Genomic DNA, 25990 nt, shown 5'->3' with positions numbered 1-25990 from the left:
AAAAGGGTTTTTTTTAAACTTAGTTTTGCATAACAGTTCAAATTTAAAATTGATTTTAGTGACGTAGTTCTTTTTTATGTTACTTATGGTAATACCTGAAGGCTTGATCAGCAACTGGAGCCCTGTTGTGTTGAGTTTTGGCCATGGTATTTCAAAAGAGATGTAGCAGAAATAGAGGAGGATAGGTGACTAAAGTAAGTCACAGGAGATTGGCATGATTGTTATAGCTTCATTTAGAGAAGAGACGAATAAGAGAAGCATGACTGATGTATACAATAATGAAATGGACTATAAATGATAAACTATTCACTTCTAACTATACTTTATCGTAATATAAGAAAGTGGGGAGGGGACCATCTGTGACATTGAAGAAAGCTAAATTAAAAATGATACATGTAAATTATTTATATAATGAATGATTAACTGGTGGAACTCAGTTCCATAAAATATTAATGAGACTGATCTTAATGGGATTAAAAAATGGATTTGACAGTGATGTGTGACCAGAAATTTTCAATTACATTAGATGAGAGTTTTTTTTAAAATTAGAAGGGACCAGATTTTCTTTCTCTGAGATTTTACAAAGATGCTTCTGCTATGGGTATTGTGACAAGTCCCTTGACAGCCCCCCTCAGGGTCCTGCACTTCCTGGTGGATTCTGGTGTGGCTCAGAGACCCATGGTGGCCCTTTTGCTGGCTTGGGTCTTTCCAGAGGCCAGGGTCTCCACTTACTGAGCCATTCTCGTCACAGGCTGGTCCCAAGAGCCCAGACCCTGGGCATCAGCCCGGTGACCCTAAGTGAGAGGCAGCTGATGGGTCTTTACCCCCATCCCAAACAAACGGCCTTTTTCCTGGGCCACTGCTCCCCACCACTTCCCTTTGGCAGATTGCTCCTGTACCTTACTGCACTAACTTGATTTTCTGAACCTCTGGTCTCTCTTTCGTGTGCATCTCTCAAATCCTTCTCCCTTCTGCCTCGAGGGGAGCCTTTTATGCTGAGCCAGGAGGCCTTACTGGCAGCAAGTGCCTGATTAGCCCCAGTTGCAGGCTGACTCGTAATGAGCCCCAGCCATTGGCCTGGGCTGCAGGTGTGCACACTCTACGAGCATAGGTGGGGAGCACAAAAAGTTTTTATGCGGCTCCCAACATACTTGCCCTCCATCAGGCTCTTGCTGCGTGCAGCCTGTGGTCTGCCGCAGTATATTGCATCTTACTTGTCCTCTGTAGAGTTTCTTACACCTTCCTGAGAAGCACCTGGTCCTAGAGTTGTGGTACTAGCCCAGACAGAGTACTGGGGTGAATGCAGTGTGGCAGTTCCCAAGTTATGAGCTGCACAAACAGAGATAGACACAGTCTCCTTATCCTAAAGAGATTAGAACCTGTCTAAATGTAAAAGTTACCCTTCAGTCTTGCCTTTCCAGGATGATGAAAATAGGGAGTAAAGAGAACAGAGATCATGTAGTACATTTTAAATGTCTGTGTCACAGTGATGGGATAAGCAGAAGTTCAGTAGATTAAAAGCAATATTGAAGATATGTTTTCTGGAGGATTTTTGACCCCAAAACAAATTGATATCAGTAAGGGACTGGAATGGGAAAGTAGCACAAATAAAATAGGGACGAGAGACCCAGAAGATGAAATAAAGATGGAAATTCATTTTATTACTTAGGCTTCAGAGCGTATTTGAGTTTTCCACCTGTTCTAACAGTTAATGTAGATAATCGTGTGGATAGCAGTAGAAAGTTACAATTGTAAGTTAACATTTTAATCTTCGGAATTGTCTTCCTTCCCAGCTCTCACTTGTAAAAGCATAAAACTTAAAAGAAGGTCATGAAAAGAGGATTTGTATTTTATATTTAGGTGTTTTGTGTCCCTAGATTTGTGTATGGATAAATATATGAGAGAAACTGTTTATTTCATAGTTTGATTTTTTTTTGGTCTCTTTCTTCAGTTTTTACCAGATTCGTGCATCTATGAAAATTACTCCAAGAGTTCCACATAAATTAGAAGCTAGCTTGTTACGTGTGACAGGTAAGTACAAGAATTTTTATAATTATTGTAGTCTAGTTTGACTACGTTAATTAAGAGGACACTTCCAGAATTTTTGGACACAGAGTCTGACTTCCTTTAAATTATTATACACTAACTGCCAGCAATGCTTCACATTCCACAACTTTTAAAAAATCTGTACGAGTAGCTGAGAATAGAGTCTCCTTTTTGTTGACCTATGTAAATTATCTGCCATCTTCATCTTCACAGAACTATTCATTAAAGCTGGCCGCACATTCTATTATTGGAAATGATACAGAAGAAACAAATAAAGCAGCTTGACTTTCAGATTTCATATTGAGTTTCAAACTCAGCACAAAATCTGGGTTGCCAGGTAGAAAGACATCTTTTTTGCCAGTAAAGTGATTACATTTATTGTGGACTTACAGGGAGACCTCAAACACCGTGACTACCGAAAGTAACTAAGTAACTTTGAGAGCTCACACTTGAAAGGGCAAATGTTCTGACATAATTATGTGATTAGAATGTCGAGTCAATTGTTTGAATAGTTATCATTGTCATTATGTAATGCTATATATATTAAATAGTTTTGATGTAAAGGAATTTATGGCCCCTGGGGTAAATCTTGAGCGTCAAGAGCGTAACATAGCTCTGAAGTGGGAAAGTTGAACCAAAGTGACCCTGCTGATACCACTTTTAACAATACCCTCTACATAACTATTTGTTAAAGTCTTCCTCCCAGAACCCAGTCTCAGTGTCTCTCTCTTCCTTCTCCATCTCCTTGTCCAATCTGTGTTGCCCCAATCTCCTTTCTCAGCAAGTCTCAACCTTTTTCCCCTGCCACTGTGCTGCCAGGACAGCTTCTTTGCCTGCCTGATTCAAGTCTTCTCCCCAGCCTCACTCCCACTTCCCCCAAGAACTTTTAGTCCCAGTCTCTCCACCCACTCAGACAGAGGCTCCCTGGGCCAATCTAATGCCTTTCACCCCTTCTTTCCCCCATCTCTTTCCCCATCTCTTGTCTGCTGAAACAGGCAGCAGTCCTCCTTCATGCTTGTGTGGGTGTAAGCCAGGGGACCACTGAGAGCTTACAGGAGACAGGCTTCCTTTTTTCAGTTCCAGTGCTCTGATACAGCCTGGCCTTGTCTCCTACAGATCCAGTTTCAGGGAAGGTCCAGTTGAACCTTACACTTCTGGACTCTTCAGGGAAGATTATTTTGAAGCTCGTGCTATTTTTTTTTCCATATACTTATAATCTTGGTGGATTTTCACAGAAATGGCAAAAGACAGATTTCTGACATATGCACATAGAAAAGCTCCTCCGCCTCAGTTGAAACTGGCCAAATTTTAGATCTCTTTTCCCAGCTTGCAGGTGCTGAATTTTCTCAGAAGATGTTGCCTGAAATTAAGATTGGCAAAATAATGTATATTCTTTAACTTCTTTCTTGCAAATGGGTGAACGGTTGTTGCTCAAATTTCCCAAAATAGTTCACGTGAGGCAAATAATCAGCATGTAAAATTTCAGCCCAAAATATTAAAGTTTGGCAAAGTTATAAGCAACTATGAATTGGTTTCACATTAGGGAATATGAGGCAACATTCATAGGTGTAGCTACTAATACTGTTTATAATTAAAAATGTTCAGTATTCTTAGATTTTTAAACTGAGAGAGGGTTATTGTTGTCATCCTGTCTGACCTCCTGTATAAAACCATCCTGAAGATTATGTAAGAACAGCCATGCTGTGTCAGACCAAAGATCCATCTAGCCCAGTATCCTGTCTTCCGACAGTGACCAATTCCAGATGCCCCAGAGAGAATGAATAGAACAGGTAATCATCAAGTGATACCTCTGCTGTCATCTATTTCCAGCCCCTAATGAAGACCAGCTAGGGACACCATTCCTACCTATTTTGGTTAATAGCCATTGATGGACTTAAGCCCCATGAATTTATCTAGTTCTTTTTTGAACCCTGTTAAAGTCCTGGTCTTTACATCATCTTCTGGCAAGGAGTTCTGCAGGACTACTGTGCACTTCTGTTATATTCCACTTCAGTCTTCTTTTCTAAGCTGAAAAGTCCCAGTCTTTTTAATCTTCCTTCATATGGCGCCAGTTCCAATGCCATAATTATGCTTATTGCCCTTTTCTGAACCTTTTCCAATGCCAATGTACCTTTTTTGAGATAAGGCAACCAGATCTGTATGTAGTACTCAAGATGTGGCCGTACCATGGATTTATCCGGATGTAATAAGATATTCTATCTTCTTATACTCTGTGTTATTATACTCTGTCTTATTCTCTATCTCTTTTTAAATTGTTTTTCAGTTCAGTAGCTTTGGTTTAATTGATACCTACCTTTTATAAAAATAAATCTAATCTTGATTAAAAATTTTCCAGTGATGGAGAATCCACACGATCCTTGGTTAATCGTTCCAGTGATTAATCACTCCCACTGTTAAAAATTTCCATCTTATTTCTACCTGAATTTGTTTAATTCCAACTTCCAGTCATCATGTGACATTATACTTTTCTCTACTAAATTGAAAAGCCCTCATATCAAATTCCTGTTGCCCTAATAGGTTCTTAATGGGTGATTTGACAAGAGTATAAAAGTCTCTTTGGTGAACTAAATAGACTGAGCTCCTTGAATTGGTCACGTTAAGACAGGTTCTCTAATCTTTTAGAGCTGTTCTCATAGCTCTTATCTGAACCATCTCCAATTTGCTAACATCCTTCATGAATTTTGGACACAATGTTACAGTAGTAATAGCATCGACAATGCCAAAGACAAAGGTTATCTAATCTCCATAGTCCTATGTGATCTTTTTTAGCAGTCAAGGATTGCATAAGCTCATTTGGCCACAGCATCATTCTGGGAGCTCACGTTCCGTTGATTACACGCATAACCCACAGAGTCACTACTGAGATTTTATATTTTCTTCTAGGTCAGGTTTCCAGCCTTTTATGCCCAAATTCACTCTCTGAGCTTAAGGGCAATCCAAGTTGCCCTGCCTCTCCCTCTAAGTTCCTTATTACCTCCTCTTGCAAACTGACAAAGTATTTGCTTAGTTATTGAGCCACTTCTGGGTTATCTTTAATCTTCACCCCATCCTTAGTGCCTTGTAGTCCTTCTTATTTTGCTTTTTCTCTTTATTTATATGGATATAGAACTTTTTACTGTTGGTTTTAGTTTCCTTCGTGAGGGTCCAACTCTGGCTTTTGTCAGTTCTCACTTTCTCTGCACTTTCTACCACCAAGAGTTAGCTTTCTATCTTGATCCTTTCCATCTGCCATTCCTTGCAAGCTTTCAGTTTTTTCTTAATAATCTGCTTAAAATACTTGCTCATCCAGGTTGGTCTGCAGTTGTTTTCTACAGTTTTTTCTCCTAGCTTGCACTGCAGGCTTCAGATAGCTTCTACAATTTTGAGTTAAAGCTATTCCACGCCTCCTCCAGATTCAGATCTTCGAGTTCTTCAGGCCAGTCCATTTCCCTATGTTCTCTTTAAAAATGAAGTTTTGCCCTTTTGACATCAGGGACCCTAGTTAGAGACCTATTTTTGTAACCCTTCAGTTTAGTTTAAAACAATTTGGCTTCTGATCACTTGACCCAGGACTGTCCTCTCCAGCTAGTTTTTCTATGATGTCCATGATACTTACCAGTACTTAATCTAAAGTGGCACCACCTCTTGTTGGTTCCGTGACTAGTAGTAGTAGTAGGCGTCCTTTGATCCCGAGGGATCATGGGTTTGCGCCCCAGTTGGACTGATTCGAACAGCGTCTTGTGGCTGTGCAATCCAATCTGGGAGTGGCAGTCCCTTCCACACTGTGAGCAGCAGTAGGCAGATGTCGCTCTGGTATCATGGGCACGGATCTTCCTGAGGGCTCTCCTGTCTTCCGCTTCCTTCACCAAGGTAGTTTCATACATAACAAGAGCTTCCTTCACTCCCTGTTTCCAGGCATGCCTGTCTGAGGCGAGCGAATGCCAGGTGTTCACACTGATAGAGAGAGCACTGAGGTCACACTTGCACCTGTCCTTGTAGCGCAATTTAGGTCGCTGTTTCGACCTCTTTCCAGACGCCAGTTCGCCGAAGAGGAGGTCCTTCAGTATTCGGCCATCCGTCATGCGTGAGACATGGCCCAGCCAGTGCATACGCCTCTGTTTGAGAAGGGTGAACATGGAGGCGGTGCCTGCCCTCTCAAGCATTGCGCTACTGGGGACCTTGTCCTGCCATGAGATACAAGTATGCACCTAAGGCAGCGCATGTGGAATGTGTTGAGCCGCTGCTCTTGTTTTGTGCGCACAGTCCATGTTTCACTGGCGTACAGCAGTGTGCTCAAAACACAGGCTGTGTAGACCTGCACCTTGGTGTGTACAGTGAGCTTATTGTTAGCCCATACTCTCTTCGTCAGCCTGGAGAACGTTGTGGCGGCTTTTCCAATGCGCTTGTTGATCTCGCTTTCAAGTGACAAGTTGTCTGAGATCGTTGAGCCTACACAAACTCATGGACGACTTCCAGTTCGTAGTCTAGCACGTTGATAGATGGCTCGTTACCCATGTTTTGGCCCATCACCTGGGTCTTCTTTAAGCTGATTGTGAGGCCAAATTCCATGCATGCATCCGCAAAGCGAGTTATGAGTGACTGTAGTTCCTGCTGAGTGTGAGCAGCAATAGCTGCATCGTCAGCAAAAAGGAACTCCCTTAGACGCTTCGTAAGCACCCTGGTCTTCGCTCTAAGCCTCAACAGTTTGAAGAGGTTGCCGTCCGTTCTCGTGCAGAGAGAGATGCCCTCTGTAGCAGTTCGGAAGGCATATTTGAGCAAAACTGCAAAGAAGATGCCGAACAGTGTTGGAGCCGGCACACACCCCTGCTTCACTCCACTAAGAATCTCAAAGGGTTCAGATGTGGATCCGTCGTACACGATGGTCCCCTTCATGTCTTCATGGAAGGCCCTAATAATGCTGAGCAGAGTTGGGGGACAGCCGATCTTAGCCAGAATCGCGAACAGACCTTTACTCCTGATGAGGTCAAATGCCTTGGTCAGGTCAATGAAGGCAATATACAGAGGTTTGTTCTGCTCCTTGCACTTTTCTTGTAGTTGCCTAACAGAGAAAACCTTGTCTATGGTGAACCGTTCAGCTCTGAACCCACACTGAGACTCAGGGTAGACTCTCTCCACAAGAACATTGAGCTTCTTCAGAACAACACATGCAAATAGCTTCCCCACGGTACTGAGAAGGGAGATGCCACGATAGTTGTTACAATCGCTTTTGTCACCCTTCTTCTTGTAGACAGTAACGATGTTAGCATCCCTCATATCTTGTGGTACTCTGCCTTCTCTCCAGCATTGGTAAAGTATTCCATGCAGCTCTGAGACTAGGGTACCGTTGGCGCATTTGAGGATTTCTGAGGGAATACCATCTTTCCCTGGGGCTTTTCCAGAAGAGAGTGCTTTTAGTGCGTCGCTGAGTTCCTCCAAGGTGGGCTCAGCATCGAGTTCAGTCATGGTGGGCAGAGGCTCGATGGCATTCAGGGCTCTCTCTGTAAATACGGTCTCTCTGGCGTACAGCTGTGAGTACTGTTCCACCCAGTGTTCCATCTGCTTGGTTCTGTCCTTCGAGACCTCGCCTGTGGCCGACTTAAGTGGGGCAGTCTTTCTTTGTGATGGACCAATGCCCTGCTTGATCCCTTCGTACATTCCTCGCGTGTTACCAGTGCCCGCGGCCTGCTGAATCTTGGAGCAGAGTTGGAGCCAGTAATCGTTGGCACATCGCCAAGCAACCTGCTGCACTTGACTCCGAGCAGACCGGAGCGCCTGCAGGTTCACCTCACTGGGAGAGGACCTGTATGCAGCCAGTGCCTGTCTCTTCTTCTCAATCAGGGGTGTCAGCACTTCAGTGTGGGCTTCAAACCAATCAGCAGACTTGACTGTCTTCTTCCCAAAGGTAGATATCGCAGATACCATGACTATTTGATGAAAAAAATCATTAATCTGTCACATCAAGGAATATCTGGGCCCTACCATTAGTAGTAGCTCTTGACTTCCAATATCTAGCTGGCAAATTAAAGTGTCCCATAATTGCACAAGATTCTGTGTTATCCATTCCATTACCTCTAATTTATTCACAGTTTAACTCATCATTAATATGCATGCTCCTTCACCACTTTTCCTTTATTTCTGTCTTTGCTGAACAACACATAAACTTCAACACCTGTGCTCCACTCATGATTACCATTCCACTGTGTTTGTGTTATCCCTATATAATCTGGTTCCACTTCCTGCACCAGTCATTTTAACTCGTCCATTTTATAGCTTGGGGTCCTTGCCTTGGTGTGCCAATACCATAGTTACTTCTGCTTGGCTTTATCCAGATTCCTCACCCAATTAGCTGCAGTCATGCTATGTCCAGTGCTATTAGTGTCATTGGTATTTGCACTTCCTTTTTTCTTATTCTCCTACTCTTTGTTACTTCTGACTCCATTGCTGTACTTGATTTTCCTCCTGTTCAGTGCTAGAATCAGATGTGTAGATTACATATTCATTGTGTTCCCCCTAGTCGTGTCAAGTAACAGGCAGGTGAAGCAGCATAATTGGAATTGAGAGCATTGAGGAGTTGTAAGACCTGGAGCAAGGGGATAGAGGATGGATGGGACAGAAAGGGACACAGAGACAGGTTGAAACAGAAGAAGGATCTATATATGCCAAAAACTCCTTCAAAATGCAGAATTGCATTCAGGAGTTCTGAGCATCTAGCATCAGAGGGGTAGCCGAGTTAGTGTCTACATTCTGAGTGTCTACATTCTTCTACTGTCAGCAAACAGCCATGAAACCCAAGTGTATTTCTTAGCTCTTTTTAGGAACTTATGCTCACAACCTCCTTGTGCTACCAGTTACTCTTTTAGCTTAAGTGGTAGAGGTCTCTGCTGTATATATCTAAAGGCTTGGACAGTGCTGAGTACTCAAGCTGGAGTTTGTCATGAATTCCATGCATCTGATGAAGTGGGTCTTTGCCCACAAAAGCTTACACTCCAAAAAATCTGTTAGACATTGAGGTGCCACGGGCTTTTTGTTTTTGTGGATACAGATTAACACGGCTACCCCTCTGATACATGAGGGAATTACTGTTTTGCTGTTTGTGTTTTTTAATATTAGGAGACTATATCCATAATATATATAAAGCCTAGATAAAAAGAATGTTAAGGGTGGAAGGTTGTTGTAACCAAGCAGGCTCGGGTTCCCCAGAAACGAGGCTGCATTCCAAAGGCGAGTGCTATATTTGGTTTATTGAAAGCGCGTGACACCCGCGATGGGAGCCCCGGAAACGCCACAGTCACCAGTGGGGGGAAACCTGACGCGTCGGAGCTTCACTTGGGGAGAGGCTCTGTAACAGGCCTCCTAACACTAGCTGATAAAGCTGAACTCATTAACATAAGATTGCCTAAAATTGCCTATGCATTTCTTATCACTATCTCTTGTGGCCTACTGCCAGCGTAGCCTTGAAGTCTTGGCAAGCAAGCCTTGTATGCACTAGTTCCCATGGCAGTTATTTTGCAGCTTTTCACCTTGCACAGACTGATCTGTTTAGATTCTCCTGAGGATTCACAGAGGGGTCGGACTGCAGTCTCAACCGTTACAATGTCTTCTCGCACCCTACAGTTGTGCTCTGAAAAGTTAGAGAATGCCATAATTAAGGTTGCTTGTGGAATCTTAATTTGTCTGCCTTCTACACATCAGTTAGTTTTTATTTACATGATCGTACAGTTCTTCCTACAGGCTCCCTGCCTCACTTTGTGCATAGAAGGGACCTGCTGTGCGGATGAATCACAGTAATGTAGTGAAGGAGGCTGTGAACTGTAGTGTCCCTGTTTTATTTGTTGCAGAAGTTGAAAGATAGGTGGTGAACATGGCAGGGAATTTGAGGATGAGAGGATGATCTCTTGGGTAAGACAGCTCAGTACTGCCCCTGTGAACTGGATTCTATCTCTACTGCGGCAGAGTTTCTGTGTGCTGCAGTGCAAGTCACTTCAACCACAGTTTTTACAGTTAGCCACTGTTTGTGTTCCTTCTTTTCTGGGCACCCACCCTGGAATAGGGGGGCCTGTTTTCCAGAAGCACTCACAGCTGCAGCCAGAGTTAATGGGTGCTCTACATTGGACATTTAAAGTGCTGTAAAAATGCTAAGTATTTGAAAAATCTACCTATAGGTGTCACAAGATGGGCACCCAAAATAAGTAGCTGCGTGACAATTTTAGCTTTAATCTCTCTATGCTTCTGTTTCCTAGCTGTAAAACGGGATGGGGGGTGTGGAATGCCAGCTACTTTTGTGGGGTTCTGTGAAGATGAATTGATTCAGTGTTTCAGAAGCACTTTGATATTATGATATAGTGACCCAACCCTTCTTAGAAATGCCCATAAGGAAATGTAATAGTTTTGTATCTGGTGCAAGGTGTGATTAATGTTCCTAGCCAAGAAGGGTTCGGGTTGCATGTTGAATTAGGAGTAGGGTGATCATCTATCCCCTTTTTACCAGGACAGTCCTTGTTTAAACTGTCCCACAGGCATCCTGACTTTTTTAAGAAAATAGGCAAATTGTCACGTAATTTGTGGGGCTCGTGTTCCCTGGCACCCTGTTTCTTTGGGTGGCAACCTCTCCTGCCAGGGAGCTCCTCCACTGGATGGCTTCCCTGTTCCCTGGAGGTCTGCACTTTGTGGCAGCAGCTCCTGCTACAGGGGAGCTCTTCTGTGGGACAACTGCCCCATTCTCTGGCACCCCATGGTGGCAGCCCCTGCTGCCAGCGAACTCCACAATGGGACAGCTGCCTCATTCCCTAGACTCCCACGCCTCAGGGAGGCAGCTCCTGCTTTGTTCGCTGGCCCCTGCTGTCTGGAAGCTTTGGAACACCCCCACACCAGGAGGTTCTGGAGCCCCCCCATCCTTTACCCCTTTCATCCCTGGTGCCTTCCTAGTGCCATCACCAAGGAGCCCCGACATGGGACAGCAGCCCTGCCCCCATTTCTGGAGTCCGGTGTACCGTATTTGCTATAAGGCAATGTAGTCACTCTAATTAGAAGGGTAAAAAGAAATGCTGAATAACTCTCTATTCACTAAATGGGGCAGGGGTCATGTGTCAGTAATAATAATAATGTAAGTAAGCACTGTGTCATAATTAGGCATAGAGGGGTTAGTTTGTTACTGGTAAATGTGGCTGTATGTCAGTTTCACCACCCACATCCATTATTTCCATCAATAATAATCAAAAATTGCAGCTAGGCAAATTCTGAAAAAATCTACTTGAAAACTTCTCAGAGTCTGATTTAACATAAGATGTTGTTTTTTAATGTTTTTGAAATTTTAATTTTTTGAATCTTAATGTCTAAAATTTGAAGTGCTTTTGTTAACTATTTATTGTCTGGTCCCACCAAATTTTTCTGCCACTGTGAAAATTTAAAATGATAAATTTAAAAAAATAAAAATAAACTGATATTATCCAACAGAATTTAAATAAAATAAAAATAGTATTCTGATAAACCTAGTCCATAATGGTATAATGGGGATGAATTAAATTTGCACAGACAACCATAATCCTGGTATTTTCCCAATATTTCTTGATGTTTGCCACCTTAACATTCTTTTGATTCATATTTTTTTTGAGATAATATTACAAAAGTTCCTAAGGACCTCAAGTCAAGCCTGAGTCTAATTGTGTAGTGTATGTACAAACATGTAAATACATGTTTCTTCCATTTTAGAGATTACAATCTAAGACTAGTTCTTACATAAGGGGTTGAACAAAACTAGAGAAGAGACATATTTGTGTCCCTTGAAATTATTCTGACATTTGTAAGTGCCTGCTATTCCAGTCTAGTAAATCCAGACATTTCTAGTTCAATGGCTATTCTGAGTCCCTTCTGTAATAGGGAGATTGCTTTGTTGTTTTGTTGAGAAGATTAATCAGATTAGAGATGGGCTGTTTGCTATTGTGATGCAAGAATGAACGAATTCTCTACTTCACTGATTTTGTTCAGTGATTCTCCAGCCTTACAGTCTCTCCTACCCTGAAGATGCATAACCCAGAGGAATTAAATGCCTTGTGGGTATCTAAGATTGTTGAGAGAATAGTCTGAAGTGTCTAAGTTGTTTAAAAAATATGCCTAGGAGTAGTTTTGTTTTGTTTTGTTTTGTTTTTTTGTCCGCCGGTGCTGCCAGGAGTTGCTGCCTATTCCTCTACCTTATTAAGTACTGTTCAGAGGTACTAGGTCGCATAGTCACTGCTCTTTGAGTTTGATTGATTGATTGATGGTGAGAAATGGGGAGAGGAACTATTTTAATTGTGCAAAGATGTGCGAAGACGACGTAGTAGACCAAGGCATTCAAAATATGGCCCATGGGCTGGATCTGGCCATCGTGGTGCTCTGGGCTGCTAACATCTCACAGCGTAACAGGACCCTCGGCAAGCTCTCTGCCTGCCATCCCTGCCTGCCACTCAAAGCTGTTGGCTACCTGGGCCATGTGCATCTCTGTTATATGCACTCCTGGGTGGGTGGCTCTGTGCACTACCTCTGCCCCCAGCACAGTCTCTCAGCTGTCATTGGCTAGGAAACTTTGGCATGGGAGCATGATTGAAAGAGTAACTGAAATTGCCAAAGGCTGGAAATCTCATACTGAGTGATGGAAGTTAAGGAGAAACCACTTCAGGCAGGGAGGCCCAGGATTTGTTTTGCCCAGGGAGCAGTGCAGAGACTGCAATGGCTCATCTGAAAAGGCCTCTGGAGAAAGATAAGCACCAAACAGGAAGTAATATGAAGCGGACAGAACTTCAGAGAGGGAGAAGACTATGCCCAGCTGCAATGGGTGAAGACTGAATGAGTTTGTATTTTGTTCAGGAAGAGTCTGGTGGATCACTGAGGGAGGCAGCCTGAACTGGGCTTGCATACTGAATGACCAAATGAGACCCCTTGTGGGGACTTTGAATTACTTTTTCAACTGTGGGTTTTTAAAGGGGCCCTACTGAGGTAGGACAGCCACAGAGACTGGGACTGGAAAGCAACCTTGGGCCACAAGGGAGTGAGTGCATATGGTACTGTAGTGTTGTGTTGGTCCATGCATGGACCTTAAAACTTCTTCTTTGCTGTCTGCTGGTCCACCTTGAGAGAATGTATTTCTTCTCACCACCAAGCTCTTGCAAGCTCAGTGTATTCTCACTATCACTCCATACTAGTATATGCAGTTTGTGAAAGAAGCAAGATTTGGGAAGCTGTGTAAAGCTGATAATGTCATTGTGAAATCATTGTCAATTGTATTTCTCTATTGAGAGAGATAGGGTGCAGCCAGAATACCTGTTTAGTCCAAAAGGCATGCAGAAATCTTGCAGGGCAGAACACAGAGGACTTAAATTTCAGTTGAATAGAGCTCAGAATAATCATAAATCTAACCTGATTATGAAGAATGGCCATACTGGTTCAAAACAAAGGTCCATCTAGCCCAGTATCCTGTCTTCTAGCAGTAGCCGATGCCACATGCTCCAGAGAGAGTGAACAGAACAGGTAATCATCAAATAATCCCTCTCCTGTCATACATTTCCAGGGTCTGACAAAGAGGCTAGAGACACCATTCCTACCCATCTTGGCTAATAGCCATTGATGGAACTGACTTCTGTGAATTTATCTAATTCTTTTTTGAACCCTGTTAAAGTCTTGGTCTTCACAATATCCTCTGACAGGGAGTACCAGAGGCCTACTATGTACTCAATGAAGAAAAATGTCCTTTTGATAGTTTTAAACCTGCTACCCATTAATTTCATTTGGTGGCGACCTTTAGTTCTGATCTTACTTGAAGATACAAACACTCCAAGAAACTGATACTTCTGTGCGCTTCTAGTTTCAGATGGGTTGCAAAAGGCAAAACTAAAATCTTGTGATTATGGGAACCTATCCCACAGTTCCCTCATCCCCATAGCATTCTGGGTATTTTTAGTGGTGCAGCATGGGAAAAAGTGCCCCGCAAGTGATTGTGGGTATGTGATGTCATCTTCCCACATTGCTTTGCCCTCATTTCCCTCCCATGGAAAGCAAACAGACATTTTTCCAAGAGGAAGGAAGGAAAAGTAGGGCATCAACAAAGATCACCAAATTAACTGAAATCTCTTGCTTCTATAACTGAATTGTTTTTATAACTGTAGCTGCAACTGAATTATCAAAGATTTTCAAAAAAGCAGCAGGTATCTGCATCTTCTCAACTGGCCCTCCAACAACTGTCTCCCCTCCCTTGATTACACATAATCGCTGAAAATAATACAAGAACAATGCAAAGCTTGAAGAAGGAATAGGATTGTGAAGGTCTTGAAAAATGGGATATTGTGAGGCAGGGATTTTGGCTTCCCAGTGCATTACCCAGCTTCTGTGCTCTGGGATCACCCAGCAGTCTGTCTCTTCTCAAGTGGCCCTCCACCCATTCTCTGTGTTAAGGGAGCCAAAGCTTGAAGAAAGAGGATAGAAAAGCTTAGGAAAAAGATTTTGGGCTTCCCACTACACTACACAGAGTTGTACAACACAGGGGATGGGGCTTGCCAAATTTCAACAAATGGCGGTGCTCAGGTGGGAGGGCACCAGACAATTGGCAGCCCCAGGGGGGCTCATTCCAAAGCAGGGGGTTGGGTGGTTGGAGGATGACGGGCTAAGTGACATGATCTCTGAAAATTTTTTTGGGCAGGGGGTAGGAGGTCTGTGGCATGAGGGCCAGTTGAAATGGTTCCCCTGGCAGCAGCAAGCCCCTGCAAACCTTAGCTGCTGGGGGAGACTTCCCTCGGGTGACAGACAGCACCCAAAAATCTTTCCCACCCTTGGTGCCCTCACCGCACGCGAGTCAGGACATGATGCTACCTCGCAGCTTGGTCCATGCTGAACATCCTTTTATTGGCTCAGGGGCTACCCATGTGATATGGTTGGGTGCTGGAAAGACCCCAACTGCATGGCACCTGTGGGAGATTAGGGGTGGGGGGGCTCCACAAATGTAAACCACAGAAAAGACATTTCTTGGCCCCTCTTATACGCCCCCCCCACCCCCAACAGCTTAACTGCCATGTCTTGTGGCAGGGCAAGGGCTGGTGCTAGCACAGGAAAAAAACCCAAAGTGCTTAGGTAGGAGAGTTAGAGATAGAACCATGAGTTCCATGTTGTAGTGTTTTTAATGGGTAGCTGCGCACTCACAGCACTGATAGCAAAGAAAGAAAGAAGTTTCTCAGCCTCTCATAGAAGCATGACCCAACAGCAAAGGGCTTCCTGGTGCCAAATTCAAATTGAGGACTAATTACATAAAATTTGTAATGCAATATAGAGATGAAAAGTACTAAGTATTATTGCTTTGAAGATGCAGGAAATTGCAATTTGTTTCCCATGATTAATATACCAGATAAGGTAGTGAGATATAATTAGGCAAAAAAAGTTTAGTACCTCAATCCATCACATTTTTGATCAGTAGTGCATATTTTTATATGATGGAAAATGTAAGTGTACATTTGTCTGATCTCCAAAAATAATAATAAAAAATATGGGATCATTTGGTCTCATATGGGAATGAAGAAGAAATAATATATTATAGGTTTAGCAATCATGTAACTGAAATTTCTTCTTTGAGTGATTGTTCATGTGTATTCCAATTTGTGTGTGTGCTGGTGCACGCCCAGTTGCCGGAAGCTTTTTGCCCTAGCTGGTAGCCCTAGGGCAGCGCACCCTGGAGTGGCACCTGTATGGCCGCTCATATATGTACCGCCTGACCCGCCCCCTGCTTAGTTCCTTCTCACCATGCTGTTGGTTGCTGGAGCTCCCTTATTGTTGAATGTTCGCTGGTAGGTGGTGTTGTTAAATTAGTTGATAGTGAGAACAGCTGTAAATAGTTTAGATCGTTGTCTTTCATCTGTAAATAGTTCCACTTAGCACTTAGTGAGCTGAGGTGGGAATTTATCCCCCCTCTGTGCCTCGGTGCCAGGGGATGCCTGGCTCCCCAGGGTTTAAAACAAGCTCAAAATGTGGCAAAAGAATGCCCAAAAGCGACCCGCATAGGGCTTGCCTTAGCTGCCTTGGTGAGGCCCACCTCTGGGAAGGCTGCTCTATTTTCAAGGCCTTCAAGCCTGGCACTTTGAAAGACAGAGCTCAATGGCTGAAGGTATTACTAATGGAGACAGCCCTGCACCTGGACATTTCCCCGGCGGGAGCTGAGAGCACCTCATCGTCTGTGCAGAGAGCTTTGGCACCGTTGGTGCTGTTGGAAAGCTCCTGGTGACAAGAGCAGGACTCGGTGCCATAAGAGCCAGTTCCCCGTGCCTTGCAAGAGGAGGCATGACTGAGGTTGATCCCAGGAGAGGAGGAGGAGATGGCAAGCATCGGGTGACGGCAAGTCCACCAGATTACAGCGTGACTGAGGTCATGAAGTGCGGGTGTCAACTCCAGCGCAAGGCGGGAGTCCGTGCTGTCCCAGACTGCCCTCGACGCCAAAGACCTTTAGCCCAGTGCAAGGCCTCCTGCAGATCACGATGCCGCTGCAGATGCCACACCGAGAGCCTTCATCGCCCCAGATACAGGCATCTGAACAGTTTATAGCGGTCCCAGCACAGTTCCTAACGCCGGTGAGGCCACCACAAATGGTCGCCTTCCTCGGTTCCCCTCATCAGACAGTGCAGGGTACGCAGGAGCTGATAGGCACCGCGGGAGCTTCGGCATTGTTGTGGTCGTTGGCGTCGGAGTCGTACTCTTTTTACTCCAGCTCATTTGGGAGCGGGAGTACAAGATCATCCCAACGCAGTGGACATTGACACCAGCCCCGACGCCCCTCGGAGGGGAGTGGCAAGTGACCCCTGAGGTGCCCCAGAATGGCCTTTCTGGACCCCGTGGATGATCCATGAGGGACAGGGGCGTGCTGTGGGATTCCCAGCTAGCGCGCCCGGCGCTCCCCAGGTGCTGAGATCGGCACCAACTTCTTCACTGGGAGTGCCCCTGAGAGAGCAGGCAGAGTCGTCGGCACTGGCACTGACGCTACCGCTGACACGGGCACCAGTGCAGTCGACACTGACTCAAATGTGGGCACCGCCACTGCAGGTACCAGGACCTGTGGTGCAGCGGGCACCGGCACTGGCAGAACCGGTGCCGTCCCAGGTGCCGAGTGGCCCCATCGTTACGGCACCTTACCATATGCTACTAGGGGGCCCTTCACCCCAGGTACCAAGCACGGCACCACGAACCACGGTGCCGGGAACTCAAATGGGGGTACCTGAACCCCTCGCACCGATGGGCTTGGAGGGCACGATGCCCTTGTCCTCCCCAGATGAGGCATTGGCTGGATCCTTGGCATCCCTGGTAATGGAGGATGGAGGAGCGTACCAGCAGTTATTGAGAAGGGCAGTCCAGAGTCTGGGGGTGCAGGCAGAAGAGGTCAGGGATGAAATAGACCCTGTTACAAACATTCTCTCAACATCTGGATCTACCAGGGTGGCACTGCCCATTATGAAGACAATTGCCAACACAGCAAAGACAGTGTGGCAGACCCCAGCCACAGCCTTACCCATGGCTAAAAAGAACAAGAGCCGGTATTTTGTCCCAGCCCAGAGCAATGAACATCTGTTCACCCACCCGCCCCCTGACTCCCTGGTTGTGGGTGCTCTGAACAACAGGGAGAGGCAGAGAGCCCAGGGGCCCTCCCCTAAAAACAAAGAGGCCAAACTCTTAGACCTGTATGGTAGAAAAGTTTATTCTATAGGTGGCCTCCAGTTGAGAATTGCTAACCAGCAAGCCATGGTTAGCAGATATGCGTATAATACGGCCAGCACCATGGACCATTTCGCTGAGCTGCTCCCACCAGAGACCAAGTCAGACTTTATGGCCCTGGTGGAGGAACAGAGACTCATATCTAGAGTGGCACTACAGTCTGCGTTAGTACAGCAGATGCAGCCACCAGGGTCATGGCCTCGGGTATAGCCATGAGAAGGGGGACATGGCTTCAGGTCTCCGGACTCTCGCGGGAAGTGCAGCAGTCCATACAGGACCTCACCTGTGAGGGCCTCTCCCTATTTTCAGAAAAGACTGATAAGAGGCTTCATAGCATGATGGACTCACGGACTACCCTATGCTTGCTGGGCCTATATACACCAGCGATCCAGAGGAGACACTTTACCCCGAGACCCCAGTTCAGACAGTTCCCACAACAACAACGGGATGGGAACAGGAGAAGGGGCCGCCATAGTAGGAGATGTCAGGACTTCCAGATACAGGATCAGAGCCACCAAAAAACCCCACTGGGGTCTAAACAGCAGTTTTGATGGGGCGGTCGGGAGCGACACACTGGCCACTCCCACAGTTCCAGCTCAGGATTTATTTTCATCCCACCTATCCCAAATCTGCTGTGCATGGTGCAGCATAACGTCGGAATAGTGGGTCTTCCTCACGGTAGAAAAGGAATATGCTATCTTTCTACCCCCCTTCATACCCCACCTCCCTGTCCCTCTTCAGGGACCCCCTCACGAGACGGTTCTCAGGCAGGAGGTAGAGGCCCTCCTTCAAAAGGGGGGTATAGAGGAAGTTCCCCAAGAATTCCGGGGCAGGGGTTTTATTCCCTTTATTTCCTAATTCTGAAAGCAAAAGGGGGATTACAGCCAATCTTGGACCTGTGAAACCTGAACAAATTTGTGAAAAAGATAAAAGTTTTGTATAATATCCCTGGGCATAATTATCCCAATGCTGGAACAAGGGGACTGGTTTGCTGCTCTCGACTTACAGGACATGCATTTCCACATGGCAATCTATCCATCTCACAGGAGGTTCCTCCGGTTTGTGCTAGGGAAGGACCATTACTAGTTCACAGTCCTTCCGTCCGGCCTATCATCGGCCCCGAGAGTCTTTACCAAATGTATGTCAGTAGCGGCGGCCTTCCTACGCAGGCAGGGCATGCATCTCTTCCCCTACCTGGACAACTGGCTGATCCGAGGTTGGTCACAGCGACAGGTGGCGTGACAGGTGCAGCTAATAAGAGAGACAATTCGACACACTAGGCCTCCTAGTGAACACGGCAAAGTCTGTTCTAGCCCCAACTCAGGTCATGGAGTTTGTGGGTGCCTGATTAGATGCAGAGCAAGCCAGGGCCTTCCTGCCCCAGAGCAGGGTCCAAGCCATGGCGTCTTGCATCCAAGGTCTAATCAGGTTCCCAATCACAATGGCCAGTGAATGCCTCCTGTTGGGCCACACGGCAGCATGCACGTTCGTAGTCCAGCATGCCAGGTTGTGAATGCGCCCCTTCCAGCTGTGGCTTGCCTCAGTATACAGACCTGTCAGGGACAACATAGACAAGTTAGTGACAGTCCTCCCAAGAGTGTTGATGGCATTGTTCTGGTGGCTAGAGGCCTGGTCGGTCTGCATGGGAGTGCCCTTCAATCCCTCACAACCCTCACTCTCCCTGGTCACAGATGCCTCGGACCTGGGCTGGAGGGGCACACTTGGGGGGTCACCAGACTCAGGCCCTGTGGAGCAAGTCCGACGCTCAGCTCCACATAAATGTGTGGGAGCCCAGAGCGGTTTGGCTGGTATGTGGGGTGTTTCAGAGCAAACTGAAGGAGCAGTGTGTTGCAGTCAGCACAGACAATACTACGACAAGGTACTATATAAACAAACAAGGGGGTGCACACTTGTCGCCCCTGTGTCTCGAGGCCCTCGTGCTCTAGGACTTGTGCATCCAACACCAGATTCTCCTGAGGGCATTCTACCTGCCTGGGGCTCACAACTCCCTCGTGGACCGTCTCAGCAGGTCCTTCATAGACTACAAGTGGTCACTACACACGGAAGTACTGAGTTCAGTTTTCCAGAGGTGGGTACATCCCCAGGTAGACCTCTTCACCACCCATCTCAGTGCAAAGTGCAGGACGGTCTGCTCTTACGAGAACCAAAGCTTGGGTTCTTGGGCAGATGCCTTCAGCATTCATTGGTCGGGACTCTTGCTTTACACTTTCCCACTGCTACTGCTCATCCACCGAACACTGCTGAAAATTTGGTCGGACTGAGCATCAGTTATCCTGGTGGCCCCAGCTTGGGCTCTACAGCACTGGTAATCGACCCTTTTGGAGATGTCTGTTCACGACCTGGAGGTGCTTCTGCTACACCCAGATCTGATGACTCAGGAGGAGGAGAGACTGCGACACCCCTATCTCCAGGCACTACATCTCACAGCATGGAGGCTCCATGACTGAGACCAGTTGAGCTGGCCTGCTCCGAACCTGTCAGGGAAGTATTGTTAAACAGCAGGAAGCCCTCCACGAGGGTAATATATGTAGCCAAATGGAAGAGGTTTACTATATGGGCCACTCAAAGGGGATTATCCCCAGGGGAGGCCCCAATACCTCGTGTCCTAGATGACTTGCTGGCCTTAAGCCAGACAGGGCTGTCACTATCCTCCCTGAAAGTGCAGTTGGCAGCTATTTTTGCGTTTCACCCGGGGCCTGGGATGTCATCGGTCTTCTCAGACCCTGTGGTGAAAAGGTTCATGAAAAGGATGGAAAGGACCAAACTGCAGGTTCGGGCCCCCCTGCCAACATGAGATCTTAATTTGGTGTTGTCTAAGCTTATGGCTCCCCCATTTCAACCCCCACCACCTGTTCCATGTTAGCCCTTAGTTGCAAGGCAGCATTCCTGGTGGCCATTACCTCAGCCAGATGGGTGTCGGAGCTCAGGGCCCTGACAGTGGACCCACTTTATACGGTGTTCCACAAACATAAGGTCAGGCTGAGACCCTACCCAACGTTTCTGCCTAAGGTGGTCTCCCCTTTCCGCATTAACCAAGACATCACCTTACCAGTGTTCTACCCAAAGCCTCATGCCTCCCCTAGGGCAGAGCTTACACACTTCTGTTGTCCGGAGGACGCTGGCCTTCTATGTGGACAGGACCAAACCCTTCAAGAAGTCTCAACAGTTGTTTGTTGCAGTAGCAGACAGGATGAAGGGGCACCCAGTCTCCTCTCAGACGATCTTCTCCTGGATAGTGGTCTGTATCAGAGAGTGCTACAAACTGGCAGGGGTTCCCCCTCCCCCAATCAGCGCTCACTCCACCAGGGCACAGGCATCCTCTGTGGCATACTTGGCCAGGGTCCCTATCCAGGACATCTGTAGGGCGGCCACTTGGTCCTCCATTCACATGTTCTCAGCACATTACGCACGGGAAGACCCTACGGTGGGCAGGGCTGCGGTGGGCAGGGCTCTGAGCCCACCTCCTAGACATTGGCTTGTGTTCACCCAAATTGGAGTGCACATGAGCAATCACTCGAATCAAAAAAGACAGTTACCTGTTCTGTAGCTGGTGTTCTTCAAGATGTGTTGCTCATGTCCATTCCAAAAGCCTCCTGCCTTCCCCTCTGTCGGAGTAGCTGGCAAGAAGGAACTGAGCTGGGGCGGGCAGTGCCTATATGGGCGACCCTAGGGCTACTGGCTAGGTCAAAAAGCTTCCGGCAACGGGGCATGTACTGGCACGCACCCAAATTGGAATGGACGTGAGCAACACATCTCAAAGAACACCAGTTACAGACCAGGTAACGATCTTACTCTCTTTTTAAAACCCTCAAGTGAGACAACAAATAAATTGGCATATTACAGTATATACATTTAAATGTTTCTATATAAAGTATTTTTTTTTAAAAAACCGTGACTGCACTGTGATACACTTTTGCTCAGTAACTCTAATCTGATTGCTGTAGCTCCCTGTCCTTCCTTCATGGTTTTATTGGGTCACTTCATTGTATCATATCTGAAATAATAGATTTCAAAATATAACAACAGAGTGTTTTCATTATGTGCAGAGGATCCTGCTAAAACTTCTATGTTTGTTGATGTTTGTTTGATTTTTAGGTGCTGATCTTGCCTTTCCAGCTTCAGTCCATGACAATGTAATCTGTAGTAAAACATTTCAAATTCTTTACAAAAATGAGGAAGTTTCTGTGAATGATGTTATGATCTTCAAAATTAAAATGCTCTTGGATGAACGGAAGGTAATCTGCCATTCGAGTATATTTAACTATTCATATATTTCAGAATTCTTGGCATAGTTTGCAAAATACTGAACATAATTGTCATATTTTATAACTCCTTTTCAGATTGAAGAATCCCTCAATGAAATGAATTTCCTGCTATCCTTAGATCTGCACTTCACAGACACAGATTATTCGTAAGTTTAAATGTAATGCATATTTTATTAAAGAAATGAAGTGCTTGTTAACTCTTTCTTTCCAAAGGAAAGATTAATATTAGAACATCAGAAATACAAAATATTTCTATTACACAAAATATTTTTAAAATCTGAAATGTTATATTTATATTAAATCAGCTATTCATGTATTATATATGTATGTGTGTGAGCAAAAATCCAGTTAATCTCTTGAGACAGCCTGCAGACTTAAATTAGTGAGTTAGGAGAGATTTCTTGTTTACCTATTCATACTGCAGTTCTCTTTTAGAGATCTAATTATAGTTATTCATGATATAATATAAAACAGTACTATATTATTTAATAAATTATTGAAGACCAATATCGCTATGGCCTTGTGTTGTTTAAATAATGGGTAGTTGTTTCTTGTATTTGGGATTTTGTTATTGAATGACTTAAAACATTGTTTCAGTAATTACGCTTTTTTTCTTCAAGGCCAGATGACCTGAGCACACTGCAACTAATTAGTAGCCGAACTTTAAAGTTGCACTTTAACTTACACAAAGGCCTTCATCACTACGTCAATGTTATGTTTGATTACTTCCACCTCTCTGTCATATCTGTTACAGTCCATGCTTCTTTGGTTGCTCTACACCAGCCATTGATAAGGTAATAGCTCCTTAATACAATGCAATTAATATATTGGGTTCTTCTTATTGTAACTTACTTTGGAGTTTTGGTGAGAATGGATATAGTACTTAATGTTTATGTGCAAGAAGTATTGTGCTTTATGATGTTTTAGATAAGAATCTGCTTTGTTGATTTTTTTGCTTATTTTATTTTTTGGTTCTGGTTAGTACTATAATAAAAGGGGTGCAGATAGTAAAACACAGGTAACTGCGGTAATTGAAGACACCCAAAAGAAAAGACATAGAAAGCGAGCAATGCCAAGTTGTGCTAGTGTTCATACAATCTGCAGTTAGGGTGAGGTGATTTTGATTTATTTTATTTGTCCATGGGTTGAATTTAGCTGATTCTCAGTGGCTCGTTGAGACAGTACATTTTCCTATCACTTACATTTTGTGCTCTAGAATCTGCTTTCATATTTTTATTGCATCCCTGTCCTTCATAGATATAAGGAAAAGCTGTATAATGTAAATACAGTATAAACAGTATGGTAATGTCTTTCTGAGTGTGCAGACAGCCTGAAAACTATTTGAGAGGTGAACTGCCGTTTATCATTTGAATAGTTTGTTATCTCTGAAACATGTTGATGACATCACCTTAACTGTTCTGTACAAAGGATATGCAAGAAACAAAAGGGCTAAACCTTCTGTGAGCTCAAACATACTCGAATGCATGTGATACTTCATTTTGTCCTGAGTGAAGGATGTTGGTTCGTAGACAGAATTTGGCAAAGTAACAACACGTCCCGTTCCCTGGTCCCCTGTGTCATTATTATTTTTTTTTTCAGGAAGGCTGCATTTACACTATGAGATAAATTTGAATTAAGGGTAGTTAGGTTGATATTACTACGTGACTGTCTTCACTATAAATACCCTTAGCCCAACTGAGGGAGCACAAATATTGATATCACAATATTGTCGGTACCTGATGGGTATAGTGTCAAGCTGAATTTAGAAGTTCGATTAAAGGCCAGTGTGGAATTGCATCTTAAAATCAAATTTATTAGCCTCTAGAGGTGTCCTGTATGTAACCCACAATGCTTCTCAGTACTCCACTCTGGCCGCTGCTCTGCACGTGTGCAGGAATGAGGTAACAGGAAGACTGTGAATTGCAAATCCGGACCAGGAAGCCTGTGGCTATGGGCTAATGTTTATATGAGAGCCTGAGAAATGTTTTTCTTTCTTTGCTATTAGCACAGTGAGCGCATCTACCCATTATAAATAGCCCCAGGACGGAGTTCTTGGTTCTGTCTCTATGCTTGGTATTTCTTTCTGTGCTGTCTGGTGCCAGCTGCTGCCCCACTGCCCCACTGCCCCACATGGCAGCAAGGCTGTTGTGGGGATCGTGCTTGCATAAGAGGCTGAGAAACTTCTTGTCAGTGGCTTACATTTGTGCGTGAACCTCCCTCCCTCTCCCACAGGCACCACACAGTCAGGGTCTGTCCTGCACTCAACCACATCACTTGGGTAGCCCCTGACCTAATAAAAGCATGTGCCTGCTGTTCAGTGCTGCCCATGCTGCCAAGCAGCACCATGTCCTGGCTTGCACAGAGTTAGGGCTCCAAGGGTGGGAAAGATTTTCAGGGGCTTGCTGCTGCTGGGGGGGAAGACTCTCCTATCGGCTAAGATATTCAGGTGACACAACTTCAACTGCCCCCCCGCAACACCAAAAATATTTTCAGGGCCTTTCTGCTGCCAGGTGGAAGTCTCCCTGAGCCGCTAAGATATTGGGGGATTGCTGTCGCTGTGAGGAGGCTCCCCCAGTGGCTAAGATACTTAGGGGGTTGCTGCCACTGGGGAGAAGTCTTCCCCAGCAGCTGAGATGTTTGGGGGAACTACTTCAACATTTCAACCAGCTCTGTAGCTGCAGACCCCAGCACCCTTCCCGCCAAACATATTTTTGGGGGCTTGCTGCCCGTTACAGACACCTGCTGCTTTGATATTTTTGTTATAAAATCTTTTTCCTAATATTTCGTTTCTTTCTTCATGCTTTGATCCCCAAAAACACAGGGTGGAGGGCCGGTTGAGATTCCTGCTTCTGTTATAAGTTCAGTGTATGAGGTTTCACTGACATCTCCCGTGTTGGCAATGTCTGTGTAGTGAAGGGGGAAGACAAAAATCTTTTTTCCTAGACTTTTCTATCTTCTTTCTTCTAACTTTGCACCCCTTCACTCAGGGAAGAGTGGGTGGAGGGACAGTTGAGAATACAGTCTGTCCCTGTGTTATGTTCAGGAATCGGATACATTCATGGCAGGTGGGACAGTCAGTAGATGGCCAGTTGAGAACACATCTTGTGCACAGGAGCCTTATAGTGCACTGGAAAGCCAGATACCCTTCTCTCTGCAACTCTCGTTTTTCAGAAACTTTACTATAATCTCTTTCTTCAAGCTTTTCAGGATCCCTGTATTGTTTTCAGGGATCGGGTTCAGTCAGGGGTGGGGGGACAGTCAGTGGATGGCTAGTTGAGAATTCAGTTACATAAGAGATTTCTGTTCACGTTGCCATCTCTGTGAATGCCCTAATTTTCCTCCCTTCCACGGGGGAAAATGGACATTTGCTTAACATGGGAGGGAAATGTGGAAAATGCAATGTGGGCAGATGATGTCAGAGATCAGTGAACATACCCAGAATGCTAGGGGATGAGGAACTGTGGGATAGGTTCCCACAATGCACTACTGCAACAATCGATGTTTGCTGATTGAGTGTGGCAGCAATAAGTCGACTTTGTGAGGAGCACGTGGGGAGGTGAGGATAGTCAAAACTGAATTTATAAATTCCAGAGTTACAAAATCAATATTAATAAATTCAAATTTATCTTGTGTAGACGCAGCCGAAGAGATTATGTGGTAATGAATACAGGAGCATGTGGGCTTGTACAGTTTCATTCTCGCAGGGTTTGAAGTGATCCTGCATTTACTGGTATGCTCTATTGTAGACATGTCAAACACCCTTTTATGGGGCAGCATGTGGCCCTATTGCTTTTTTTTGCAGCCCCCAACTAGCTGGTAATGAAACATCTAAGTACGGCCCACACAGGCACTCACGGACAGCCCAAAGATCCCCTGCCGCTCATGCACGGAGAAGCAGACTCCCTGGGGTTTTAATATTCATGGGCTGGAGGTGGGCAGCCCAA

At 45.2% G+C, this 25990-nt stretch overlaps 1 protein-coding gene across 6 annotated transcripts in view; it reads left to right on the top strand.

Annotated features, from left to right (window-relative positions):
- The window catches only part of FAM135A (family with sequence similarity 135 member A), a 171100-nt gene that overhangs the window by 67111 nt on the left and 77999 nt on the right, over nucleotides 1-25990 (top strand). For 5 of the 6 annotated variants that reach the window (XM_074991080.1, XM_074991081.1, XM_074991078.1 and 2 more), the window contains exons 4-7: nucleotides 1952-2031; nucleotides 21877-22016; nucleotides 22122-22192; nucleotides 22667-22840. In XM_074991080.1, the coding sequence (XP_074847181.1) occupies nucleotides 1952-2031; nucleotides 21877-22016; nucleotides 22122-22192; nucleotides 22667-22840 (465 nt within the window). Of the gene's footprint in view, nucleotides 1-1951; nucleotides 2032-21876; nucleotides 22017-22121; nucleotides 22193-22666; nucleotides 22841-25990 lie in introns of those variants that run through there. The other variant, XM_074991082.1, reaches the window with a different exon arrangement.

Source organism: Carettochelys insculpta, chromosome 3 (assembly GCF_033958435.1).
Source record: "Carettochelys insculpta isolate YL-2023 chromosome 3, ASM3395843v1, whole genome shotgun sequence".
In the NCBI taxonomy this organism is placed as follows: Eukaryota; Metazoa; Chordata; order Testudines; family Carettochelyidae; genus Carettochelys; species Carettochelys insculpta.
The sequence above is the reverse complement of the archived record's forward strand: the minus strand, read 5'-3'. Positions and strand labels throughout refer to the sequence as shown.